The sequence below is a fragment of the Cervus elaphus genome, chromosome 12 (genome assembly GCF_910594005.1).
Source record: "Cervus elaphus chromosome 12, mCerEla1.1, whole genome shotgun sequence".
In the NCBI taxonomy this organism is placed as follows: Eukaryota; Metazoa; Chordata; class Mammalia; order Artiodactyla; family Cervidae; genus Cervus; species Cervus elaphus.
The window spans coordinates 42,709,732-42,722,604 of NC_057826.1; the positions used below are offsets into that span (position 1 = coordinate 42,709,732).

Below are 12,873 nucleotides of genomic sequence, written 5' to 3' on the forward strand. Positions count from 1 at the left end.
ACTCCACTATTCTTGCCTAGAAAATCCCACAGACAGAGGACCCTGGCAGGCTACAGTCCATAGTATCACAAAGAGTCAGACACGACTGAGCACACACACACACGCACACAAATTAAACCAGACCAATAAAGCTTTATACCTGGATTGTATTCTCTGAGCTTTCCATGCCCCCATCCTATAACTCATTTATATAAATACAGCCTAGTTGCCACTGACCTATATCAAAAGTATCATAAAATAATCTTATAAAAGTGGTCATGTTTAAGAATGTTTCATATTATACTAAGGTGTCCTTTTTCAGCTATTAATTTATTGGGTGCTTTTTTATACCCAACAAGTTTTTGTTCTAGGTGCTTAAAGAAATAGCAATAAAGGGCATTTAAGGCACTTGGGTCTTTTCTCTAGGAAAAAAAAGTCATCTGAAAATTTTGAACAAGAAACCAACAAGATCTGATTCATACAGTAGTAGGATCATTCCAACTATTATGTTGAAAATAAACTGAAGAAGGATAAGACTAAAGGCAGACAAGGCAGGGAGACCCATTAAGAACCTGTTGCCATAATTTTGGAAAAAGATGATGGTGTCCTGGACCAGGGTGGGAGCAGCACAGGGGATAAGTGGGCAGATTCTGGATGCATTTTGAAGAAGAGCCAACAGAAATTACCAACATTAGGTCTGGGGTGGAAATGAAAGAAAAGACTGCAAGAGAACTGAGGGAGGAAAAAAGATAAGGGAGTCATTTACTGATTTAGAGAAGGCTGACTGAGGAGAATATTATCAGATAGCTATTACATTCAAGAGGGAGATGTCAAAGAAACAGCTGGTTACAGCAATCTGGAATCAGGCTGAGAAGTACTTAGGGGAGTAAAAGAAAACCAGGAGAGGAAAATGAAGAAACCATTTCAAAGAAGAATAAAAAGCCATTTTATAGGACAGCAAAAGAAAAACTGTGAAAGCAATACCCTTGAGTAGGTAAGAGGAGATGGGACCTAGGCTATTAACTAGGGTTTCCCATAACGGCAGCAGCATTGACAATTTAGGCTAATTCTTCATTGTGGGGGAGCTGTCATGCACATCATAGGATATTGATCAGGATGGCTGGCATCTTCCCACTAGATGCTAGTCCTTCCCCCACAACCTTATCAACAACCCATCTCTAGATACTGCCAAATGCCTTACGTGGGGTAAAATCACTTCCAATTTAAGATCATCAGTACCAATAGAGGAACTGGCCTTTCCTGGAAACACTGACAATTTATCCATATAAAAGGTGCTATGGTTAGAGTACATGATAATAATTTGAATATCTCCTTCTGATTAGATCCTCCTGAGTAGAGACATAGTCAAGGCCAGAGAAAACATGAGGCTGCTGGCATATCACAAAACCAGTCATTACTCCTAGAAAAATATCAGCCTTATTATTGAACTGTAGCTACCATATAAGCTATCTGTGTCTCTGAATTCAGACTGAGCCAAAACTTTTTTTTGGGGGGGTGTCTCTCTACGCCCCCTTGAATAATGCCCAAATAGTTGCAGGTTTCCTAGGTTTCTTCTAAAACCACAGAAGAAAACATGACTTAATATGAATTATTATTCCTGAAAGGGTCCAATTTTTAGAGGAATATCCCTAAAGGAACACATATCCAATGATAATCTAAGAGGATGTCACTTATGCCTTTCAAATCACCACACCAAATTATCACGTACCATGCTTAAAGGAGTCTGGTTCTATCCAGTGACCCCTTTATACTGAGTGACTTCTCCATTAGAAAGATGTAAACTAACCATATTTTTTTGTGTTTAGGATGGAGGGAAAGAAGAGTATTAAAGGAGCCCTTTGCAATCATAACATGAGAAAGATTGAGAATAAAAGCACAGTCAATTGGTTTCCCGTGTTATGTATCAAGTGCCAGGGTTAAGTGAGCTATAGTCACACCACCTGTGTAGCCTGCACCTGCTTCCTTAATAACAGGTCCTAATACATCATGAATTAGCGTTCCAGAGCAAAAATACAATGAAAAAGGATTCTACAGATTCAAAAAGATTGAAAACTGAAACTTCTCATAATATTAAAATATTTGGTTTCCAAATTTGTTTAAAAAGTAAGCCACAAGTTAGAAAACCCTTACTGAATCTGAATTACAGATATTCTCTATTAGCATCGCCTTTTAAACACTGCTTTGCATTCTATCATAGAAGGAAATGAAATTGGTCAGGCAGGCATGACTTGTTTTTCCACTGTGCCTTTGAGGTTGTAACCCAACATCCTATACTCTTTTTGATGATTAAATACCGAGACTGATTTGTTCTGTCTCAAGATCCAAGTTTAAAAAGATATTAAATTTTTTTATTGAAGTATTTACATATTTACAATGCTATGTTAGTTTCAAATGTACAGCAACATGACTCAGGTATACACATGTATGCATTCCTTTTCGGATTCTTTTCCCTTGTAGGTTATTGTAAGATGTTGAGTATAGTTCCCTGTGTTACACAGTAGGCCCTTGCAGTTTACCTATTTTATACATAATAGTGTGTATATGTTAACCCAAACTCCTCATTTTTCTCCCCCACCCCCACTATCCCTTTTGATAACCATGTTTGTTTTTATATGAATCTCTTCCTGTTTTGTAAATAAGTTCATTTATAGCACCTTTTAAGATAATTTCTAAAGTCATCTTTTTAATACCCAAAAAGCTAAGAACAGAAAGTAAAGGAGTAAATCTATCTAGTGGGATAGAGACCCTGAACACCATCACCCTGGCCCCATCTCCCACTCCACACTGCACTCTGACAGTCCCATGGACCAGATAGTGAGGATACAATCATAAACAAGAGCCTCTTTCTCAACTGTGAGCCCAAAGAAGATCCACTACTTCACAAAGGCTCTGTATATGGCTTAATCTCTGAGCCAGAATGGAGGTCCAGGTTCCCTGACTGTGAAGTGTGACCAACAGTCTCATACATACATACAAGTGGACGGGCAGTGTACACAGACTCCAGACCCACAATCTCACCACAATTACTTTATGTTTCTGGTTCCATTTTCTCTTTGTCCCTTGGCAATCTCTAGAGAGGTCCATATAATGCCACCCAAGGCCTGAATACTTAAAGAGAACCTAATTTAAGAACCTCATTCTACAGATGATAAACCTAAAAAAGTTTCAGTGATTTAACCAAGGGTCCTATGAGTAGTTGGTCTCTCACCTCCCATTTCTGGGGAGGCACTAGTTGGGGCTGTACCAGAGTTTCAGGGTAGCTGCTAAGAGTCTTCTCTAAAAGGCAGGCTAACAATCTACACGGGGACATGGGGACATAAGTAAAAACTTATAGCACCTCCTATTCACCTAAAGGCTAACAATGAATACAAGGCTACAGACTCTAAAAAGAAGTATCCATTTAAACACACAAGAAGCTACTCTCCCAGAATAAAGGGGCCAATTTCTCTTAGAAAACAAGTCCACTCTAAATTCTTGACTTCTGTCTTGCCCTTTATTCTCAGCATAGGTAAAGTCCTTAATACCTGTTGATAACCAGTCAGTATAGCAGCAGTTTTTCTGTCCAACTCCCCAGTTCCCCCGACCAAAAGTCATCTCTTTTTCCTCTGAATTCCCACAAGAATTTAATACCTCACAATACCACACAGCTGGGCTGCTGTGGTGAAGTATATGTCTTAATTCCCCTAGTAGATTACCAGGTTCTTACACTTTTTAATAAACTCCCTGAAATTGGGACTATGTTCTGTTTTTTTAAAATCTCCACAGAGCCACACACATCCACGTGCTCAACAAATATCTGTTAAATGTATAAACAAGCTGGTTATTTTCAAAGTTTGGTGTTGCTATAATTCTAGGACTAGAATACTATTACGCTACAATAGAATTAAAATATATCTAAATGTCAAAAAAAGAGCATATAATATTATCTTCTAACTTTTAAATAAAGGTTTTTTTCATTCACTTCATCACTAGGAAAAAAAACAATAATAAAAGTCAAGAATATCAGAAAATACATTTTCCTAAAAAGCTATAGGTAAAGGACTTCCCTGGTGGTCCAGTGGTGAAGAATCTGCCTGCCAATGCACAGGACATGGGTTCAATCCCTGACCCAGGAAAATCACACATGCTGCAGGGCAACTAAGCCCAAGTGCCACATCTACTGAGCCCATGCACCTAGAACCCATGAGCCTCAACTACTGAAGCCCTGACACTCTAGGAAAGAAGCCCATGCTCACCACAACTAGAGAAAGCATGCAGGCAGCAACAAAGACCCAGAGCAGCAAAGAAATTTAAAAAGCCACAGGTAATGTTTGCAAATCCTATTTCTCAAAATTCTAACTGAATTTGCTATTAATAAAGAAGTATTGTTTTGTTTTTTTAAGTCCTGGGTTTGTTTTCTAACCACTTTTGTGAAAGAACAAGTCACCCAATAATGCATCCTTTGGGCTTCCCAGGTGGTTCAGTGGTAAAGAATCCTCCTGCCAAAGCAGGAGACACGGGTTCAATCCCTGGGTTGGGAAAGATCTCCTTGAGGAGGAAATGGCAACCCACTCCAGAATTCTTGCCTGGGAAATCGCAGGGGCAATGGAGCCTGGCAGGCTACAGTCCATGGTGTTGCAAGAGAGTCAGACACAACTGAGCAACTAAGCAGGTACATCCTTTATATTGTACCGCTCCTTGACTTCGCTGCTCTGGGTCTTTGTTGCTGCCCGCATGCTTTTCTCTAGTTGTTGTGAGTACGGGCTCAGTAGTTGTGGCACAGAGACTTAGTTACACGCAGCATGTGGGATCTTTCTGGGCCAGGGATTGAACTCATGTCCCGTGCACTGCATTCGTTGTTCTTACCATCCAGAAACACCTAATACCACTCTCTGGCTTTCTAAGTATCAATCTTTCAAGAAATCTTTTCTTATCTTCCCAACTACATGTGATAGCTTTCATCTGCCTTCTATTGTAATTATGTACATCATTTTTATCTCTGCTACTACAAGTTTCCCGAGGCTAGAAATGGCTAATTTTTGTTAATATTTTTCAGTGTGTTGAATTCACATCAGAATATAGTAAATAACATCAACACCCCCTATATGTCTGAAAATATAGACTATACCTCTTAAGTGAAAAAATATTTTGATATTAATAATCATCATGTACCATCATTATTTTAATTAATATTCTAATGCTTCAGTTCAGTTACTCAGTCGTGTCTGACTCTGCAATCCCATGGACTGCAGCACGCCAGGCCTCTCTGTCCATCACCAACTCCTGGAGTTTACTCAAACTCATGTCCATTGAGTCGGTGATGCCATCCAACCATCTCATTCTCTGTCGTCCCCTTCTCCTCCCGCCTTCAATCTTTCCCAGCATCAGGGGCTTTTCTAGTGAGTCAGCTCTTTGCATCAGGTGGCCAAAGTATTGGAGTTTCAGCTTCAACATCAGTCCTTCCAATGAATATTCAGGACTGATTTCCTTTAGGATTGACTGACTGGATCTCCCTGCAGTCCAAGAGTCTTCTCCAACACCACGCTTCAAAAGCATCAATTCTTCAATGCTCAGCTTTCTTTATAGTCCAATTCTCACATCCATATATGACTACTGGAAAAACCACAGCCTTGACTAGACTTACAGAAAAGTAAAATTAAAAAACTAAAGACTATTTTCAGAGAGTAATAAGTAATAAGGAGAAATTTACACTATCCGCTGCATTAAGCCTTAAACATCCACCTACCTATCTATCTATAAGAAGGTAGTTGGAAATGTCTTGATGGCATAATAGAAGTACAACAAAGCTCATACATAGTAGAAGATCAACCCTGAACTATCTGGGACCTGACTTATTGCAAGATAACAATATTTCTAGAACTCAGAACTTATATTGAAAAGAAAAGAATGATTTAAAGGTGGCATTTATGTTAGTGTATTTATAAAATTACAATGGAGTGTTTTAAAAAACTGTCAAAACACAAGTGAAAGGCATCACAGCCCACAAGCCAGCACTAAACGTACCCTCGTCACTGGGACCGTCCGCTACAAACTGCACCACCATGTCAACAGGGCAGAGATCATGCCCTGACAACACAGCCACCACACACAGTGCAATATATATAGATGACTGTTTTTCAATTACAATGTCATGAACACATCAAAATTCTTTTACAACTCTTTTTCAAAAACTTTGTGTGTAGACTGATATAATTGATCTGCCCAATTTTGAAAAGGTCCTCAGATTACTACCAGCTAGCTCCAAGACAGTCTTTCCTTCTACACTGGCCACATCTAAGCCTTCCACATAAACACACCCTTCAGAGCAAGCACTCTGACACGAAAGAAACATATTACAGAAAAAAAGCCCACCAGATGAGAAGTCACAAGACTTCCATTACAGCCCTGGCTGGTCCCCTTTTTAGTCACTTGACTCAGAACTAGAGCTGTTTCATCTGATTCCTGTACAAATCAAATGGCATACTAACATAAAGGAGTTTTTTTTTTTTTAATTTCATTTTTTAAATTTTTTAATTTCATTTTTCCCTGTACTAGCACTGGCATTGAAATAACTGGTAGCTGATTCCTGAGTACTTGAAAACAGCTTGTTCTCATTTTTTTCAAGCAACTCTGTTCTTCACAGAGCCCAAAAGGTCATTTCTAGTTCAAGGCAAAATTATAGCTGGATCAGTGCATTCAAAACCAAGATATTAAAATGAGATGGTGTACAACAAGAGTGTAAATTCCAAAAGACCAGTGTCACAGGTCTTTTATGTTTAAAAATGTAGGCTGGAGTAAGAAGATTAATATGTCTGTAGCAGAGGGGCCAAGAGTACACACTCAAATATAAAGTCAAAGACGGCAGAAGAATATCTGACAAGTTCAAATTTCACAATACAGCTATCAGGAACAACTAAGTATTACTGAGCCAAGAATAACAGGGTAAAACGGTATCTGAAGATTATTATACAAGCAGTTGTGTGGAGGATGAACTGAAGTGATCAGAGATGTCAGGAAAACCAGTTTTGAAATCCTTAATATTAAGTAATACAAATAAGGTTCTACAATAAGCTAAGGACATGAAAGGGGGGTAAATCTGATAGTCACTGCAGAGAGTCAACTAGACTTGGGAACAGACTAATGAAGGAGGAGGAAAAAGATTTGAAAATGATTTCCAAGGACCTGGCCATGGGCAGCCTACAGCATAACCACACCTGCGCAGCATTAACTGGCTTTTCCTGACTGCACCTGAACCTGTTTAGCCCTATATACCAGCCTCACAATAAGAAACCGCTCTACTCTAGATAGAAACTAAAAACCACCACCACCATAATAGTATAGAGATACCCCATAAGCCAAGATTCCAGATTGGTTTCTTAATACAGAAAGCTTGCTCTTCTAACCCCGGGGAACTTCCTCTCCAGCTACAAAACTAGGGGAGAAGGCAATATCTTCTACATCCCCCAAACTGTCTACACACTTAAAGCCCAAGTTCAACACCATATGGATCTTTTAGGTCACCAGTACATAAAACACAGATGACAACATTGACAGGGATAGGTATAGCAATATAGTCAAGCAAATTATATTTTCTAATGGTTCATTCTAAACTGGTACAAAGCCAAGTTGATTACTTTACAATTAAAGTGCCCAAAAAGCAACATTATGGGGTTATCTCTAAAGCATCACAATGATAGATAATTTCTGCTCCAGATTGCACTGTGCTACATAATGATTCTGCAGTTTTGCAGGAGCTCTTATTTCTGCAGCTTTAAAAACATGCTTCTGGAAAGCAGACAAAGTGTTTACCTTGTCTTAAAAGCACACCATTATACTATTTCCAATTTTACCAAGCAGAATGGTTATTAATAACAATGTGTATTTAGTCGAGGTCTCATCGTCTACATTTAGTTCTGAAGAGGACGAATCTAATACAAAAAACTCATATTAATCCATGGGAGTCTCACTACTGGTAAAATAAGCTCCAGGGCTTGGTTTGAATTGGCTATACTAACAACATCCCATTCTCAAAGAGACTAATTCAGCCATGCTCCTTGAGAAACATGTCTGTTTCACCCAGATTTTTAAGAGGTTCTAACACATTACTGTTTACATACACTTTAACCTCACAAACAAAAACACTGTCATAAAATTTGCACATTGCCTTATCTTATAAACAAACCAGCCTACCTGGCAAACGGATTAAAATATTATCTAGGGAGGTTACCAAACCGTGATCTCGTGATAAATAACAGCTCTCCAGGCCTCTGTCACTCTAATTATTCCATTCTAGATTTCTCGGGGGCAGAGAATGAATTTTTCCATTTTCGGGTGGGAATTAAGATACTGCATATCAGGAGGCAGAGGGTCGGGCTTAAAGCCACCGGCTCCAGCGGCTCCTCGCTGCCCTAACACCGCGGGCAGGGGGAGCCAGATGCAGCATCGCCTCCGCGCGCCGAGACAGACCGAGTCTCTGCGCCTCCAAGAGCAGGTGCGAAACGGACGCTCTGGGCTTTCAGTGGTTTCGCCTTCCTCCACCGCAGACCCGGGGGCCATCCTAGGCGAGGAACCTTCTAGTCCAGTCGCCCCCAGGGGCCGGCTTGCTGAAGACGGACAGTACGGTGGATTCCTAAACCGTCCCCCAGACGGGTAGTTTCCTTCAGCAGTCGCAGGACTCACAGTCCCACGGCCCGCCCCCCTAAGCTGGGGTGCAAAGAGGACGCGGGCGGGGCCCCCCAACGCTTCTCAGCCTACCGAGGAGGCGTGGGCTCGGGACAAGGTGTTTCGGCCCCCGCGTCGAGCCCGCGGCCTCTTCCCCTCCGACTCCCGGACTGCCGCTCACCGTGAAAGGGACATCCTCGACGCTGCCCACGGAGTAGCAGTCGTCTCCAGGGTTGACAGCTCCGGTGAGGACCTGATGAAGATGCATCTCCGGAGACCCGCTGCTGAGGCGAACGCGCGAGGAGCGCAAAGAGCCCTGCTCCCGGCCCTCCTCCGGCCGCGAGAGAGCTTCCCGCTCCGCCTCTCTCGGGACCCACCCCGCTGCGGCTCTGGCTTAAGGCCTCGCCCCCCCTAAGTCTCCCCCCAACGTCGTCCCGGCCATAGGAGCTCCTCGGCCGCCGCCGCCGCCGCCGCCGCCCGGATCGCCGCTCGGCTGCGGAAATGCCCGGATGCTCCCACCGCCCGCTGCACCGGCGCACAAATGCGGGAGGAGAGCAAGTGTGCGGGAGGGGGAGGGGTAACTGGTGGGGGAGAACGCGAGCCGGGCGCGTGCTGGAAGAGACGCTCCGCCCGAGGGAGGTGGGCGGCGCGCGCGTCCACCCTCTGGGCTGCGCCGGACGAGGGGAAGAGTAAATCCCTCCTCCCGCTGCTAAGCCCTAGGCAGGGTCCTTCTCCTCACGCCCCGCTTGTGCGCGTGCGCGCGCAGAGGTTTCCTGGGCAATAGCGCGCGCCTCGCGGACCCCTGTCCCGGGATTGCGCGCGCAGACGTGCGGGAGTTCCCTTGGAGCCTCCGGGTTGCGGCCGCCGGGGGCGGTCGCCGGGGTGGCCGCGGGGCGGGGCGGAGGCCGCTCCTGGCCAAGGCCCAATCCCTCTCGCAGACGCACCGCTGGTGTGTGTTTCGTTCTCTGAGTCTTTAATCCATTACCAAGCACACTGCATGATGGTCAGTGCAATTGACCTCGGGAGGACACCCGTCACCAGGAAATTCCGCCTCTGTAAACCTAAATCCCTTCGTGCTTTTTAAAAGTACAATGCATTAGATATTCTATTTGATGTAAACAGTAAAAATATCTTGCAACTGGGTAGAGAAGCCGTCTAACAGCAAATTATTTTTGTTCCCCCTTTTCGTCACGAGTTTGTTCTAGACCATCGAAAGGGGGCCCCTGGAATGAGGGACTCCTCTAGACTTTTTTCATGCGTGATGTCATGGATTCCCTGATTTTTCTAGACTGTCTGTCACAAGGTTTTCAGCCTATGATGTGTGTGTGATTTAAGTCACTGAGGCAAGGAGATAGAAGGGACCAAGATACAACTATAAAACCAAGCAGAACGCCAAAAGTGTTAGGATTGAGACACAAAAGTCTATGCACCACTGAAGAAGAAGAGGATGGGTGTTAGGAAGATGCTGACATAAACGCTGCCTTCAAATAGAGAAAATAACCTGAGCTAAGGCTTAGAAGTGTAAAGTGACAGGATGTGCCAATGTAAGAAGACATAAGAGATGAAGTTTTGATCCCTGGGTGGGGAAGATCCCCTGGAGGAGGAAATTGGCAACCACTCCAGTATTTTTGCCAGAAGAATCCCATGGACAGAGGAGCCGGTGGGCTACAGTCCATAGGGTTGGAAAGAGTCAGACAGGACTCAAGCGACCTAGCAGCCGGCAGGTTAGAGGAACAAAGATTAGATTAATGTGTAAGGCTGAAGATACATAGGGTGGGGAAAAGGAATGGTAGTTAACATGAGATGGATACCTTCAAGAAGTTGTTAGCTTGTGGCCAGCCTGAACATGTGGAGTCCTGAATGTTCCACTAAAAAGCTTAGATTTTAGATTTCAATCTGCCTGCAGTGTGTATGGCTGGGGAGGTGGGGGGGCGGGGTGCGGAGGGAGCGGGGGGGAATGTGTGCGTGCTCAGTCGAGTCTTACTCTGCGACCACGGACTGTAACCCGCCAGACTCCTCTGTCCATGGGATTTTCTCGGCAAGAATACTGGAGTGGGTTGTCATTTCCTCCTCCAGAGGATCTTCCCCACCCAGAAATGAACCTTGTCTCCTACAGTGGCAGGCGGATTACCACTGAACCACCTGGGAATCTCGTGGGGTGGGGATGGGGGTGTCCATCAAATGCTTCAAATGCAGAAATGTATACACCTCTGCTTCTTTAGGAAGGTGACTTTGTTATCACTGTGAGCATAATTAGAAGTCTGGGGAAGACTGCAGGCAAAAACCTGGCCAGAGTTGGTAATCTGTTTAGTGAAATGAGTCAACAGATAATTCCCAGTGACCTAAGGCCTTTTTATTTTCATTTTCATTTAATGACATGACTGTTCCCCCAGTCATCCAAACTAGAAACTTCAAGCTAATTTCACTCCCATTCTCTCTCTTGTATACATCCAAGGATCACTTTTCCAGGTCCCTAATTCATGCCCTTCATCTTCCCTGCTGCCCTTTACCTCATCATTTCTCAAGTAATTACTCTAAAAGCCTCCTAACTGGTTTGACTGCCTTTCATCTCCGTGCTCTCCAATCCATCCACAGCTCTACAGCCTGAGAAACCTTTTTAAGGGAAAAATCCCTCTGCTTAAAATCTCTACTTTCTACAACTTCTGCCTAATCTTCCTATTTTATCTCAGGCTGTTCCCTCACACCCACTATGCTCCAGCCCCACAGAGCTATTTGCTGTGTGGGCATACGGAATTCTCTTAAGCTCCTGGGTTCATGCTCTTTACTTTCTCCTTCCCCTTGTTGATCTGACAAACCAGAAATTAAAAGTCGGTTACTCAAAACCTTTCTTGTCTGTTTCGAAACACCTTGAGGCTTCTTCCTTTTGAAACACACATATCACACACCGATCTCAGTCTTGGTTTATGTCTGTTTCTTCTACTAGAGTTGTAGATACTTCAAGTCAGGATCAGTATCTTATTTTCTCTATGTTCTTGATGCCTGAGTCATAGTACTCTATTTGTGCTGAAATACAAGATTTTAAAGTGAATAAGATAATCCAATTTTTCCTGAAAAATTTATGGGGTAAAAAAGTACCTCTCAGGGGCTTTCCTGGTGGCCCAGTGGTTGAGAATCCACCTGCCAATGCAAGGGACACAGGTTCAATCCCTGCTCCAGGAAGATCCCACATGCCTCAGAGCCGCTAAACCCCTGTGCCACAACTACTGAGCCAGAGCTTTAGAGACTGTGCTCCACAACAAGAGAAGCCACTGCAATGAGAAGCCCGTGCACCACAATGAGAGCGTGGCGCCTGCTCTCTGCAACTAGAGAAAGTCCCTGCACAGCAACAAAGACCCAACACAGCCAAATATCAATAAATCAATCAATCTTTGAAGTGAAAAAAAAATAATAAAATGCTTAAATACAAAGATCAGTCATGCCTACTATAATTCTAGATTAAGTATTAATAGTGATTGAAAAAAAAGTATTTGTCAGTATACATGGGATTTCCCTGATAGCTCAGTTGGTAAAGTATCCACCTGCAATGCAGGAGACCCAAGTTCGATTCCTGGGTCAGGAAGTATCACTGTTGAAGGGCTAGGCTACCCACTCCGGTATTCTTGGGCTTTCCTTGTGGCTCAGATGGTAAAAAAAAAAAAACCTGCCTGCAATGAGGGAGACCTGGGTTCTATCCCTAGGTTGTTAAGATCCCCTAGAAAAGGGAAAGGCTACCCACTCCAGTATTCTGGCCTGGAGAATTCCATGGACTGTATAGTTCATGGGGTCACAAAGACTGGGACACATTTGAGTGACTTTCACTTCACTTCAGTATACATGTATTTATTTGTGTGAGTGTAAAAGTGTTTAAATGATTTTCAGTGGTTTTGTGGAAGTATAACATACTCGTGTTAATAAAGTATACCATGTACAGTATGTTGGGTTCCAGGAAATCACAGGTTCTGTATGTTTAACTGTATATTACTAACCATGAATAAGTGTTGTTTTTGTTGTTTAGTCTCTAAATCATGTCCAACTATTGCAGCCCCATGGACTGTGACCCACCAGGCTCCTCTGTCCATGGGATTTCCCAGGCAAGAATACTGGAGTGGGTTGTCATTTCCTTCTCCAGGGGATCTTCCTGACCCAGGGATCACATCCGCATTTCCTGAATTGCAGGCAGATTCTTTACCGCTGAGCCATTAGGGAAGCCCATGAAATAAGCCACATTTTTTT

At 43.2% G+C, this 12,873-nt stretch overlaps 1 protein-coding gene across 3 annotated transcripts in view; it reads right to left on the bottom strand.

The window, feature by feature from the left end:
* Positions 1–9,651, bottom strand: part of DMXL2 (Dmx like 2) — a 169,943-nt gene extending 160,292 nt beyond the window's left edge. For 2 of the 3 annotated variants that reach the window (XM_043920225.1, XM_043920224.1), the window contains exon 1: positions 8,822–9,644. In XM_043920225.1, the coding sequence (XP_043776160.1) occupies positions 8,822–8,908 (87 nt within the window). In that variant the 5' untranslated portion in view covers positions 8,909–9,644. Of the gene's footprint in view, positions 1–8,821 lie in introns of all 3 variants that reach the window. The other variant, XM_043920226.1, reaches the window with a different exon arrangement.
* Positions 9,652–12,873: the final 3,222 nt, after the last annotated feature.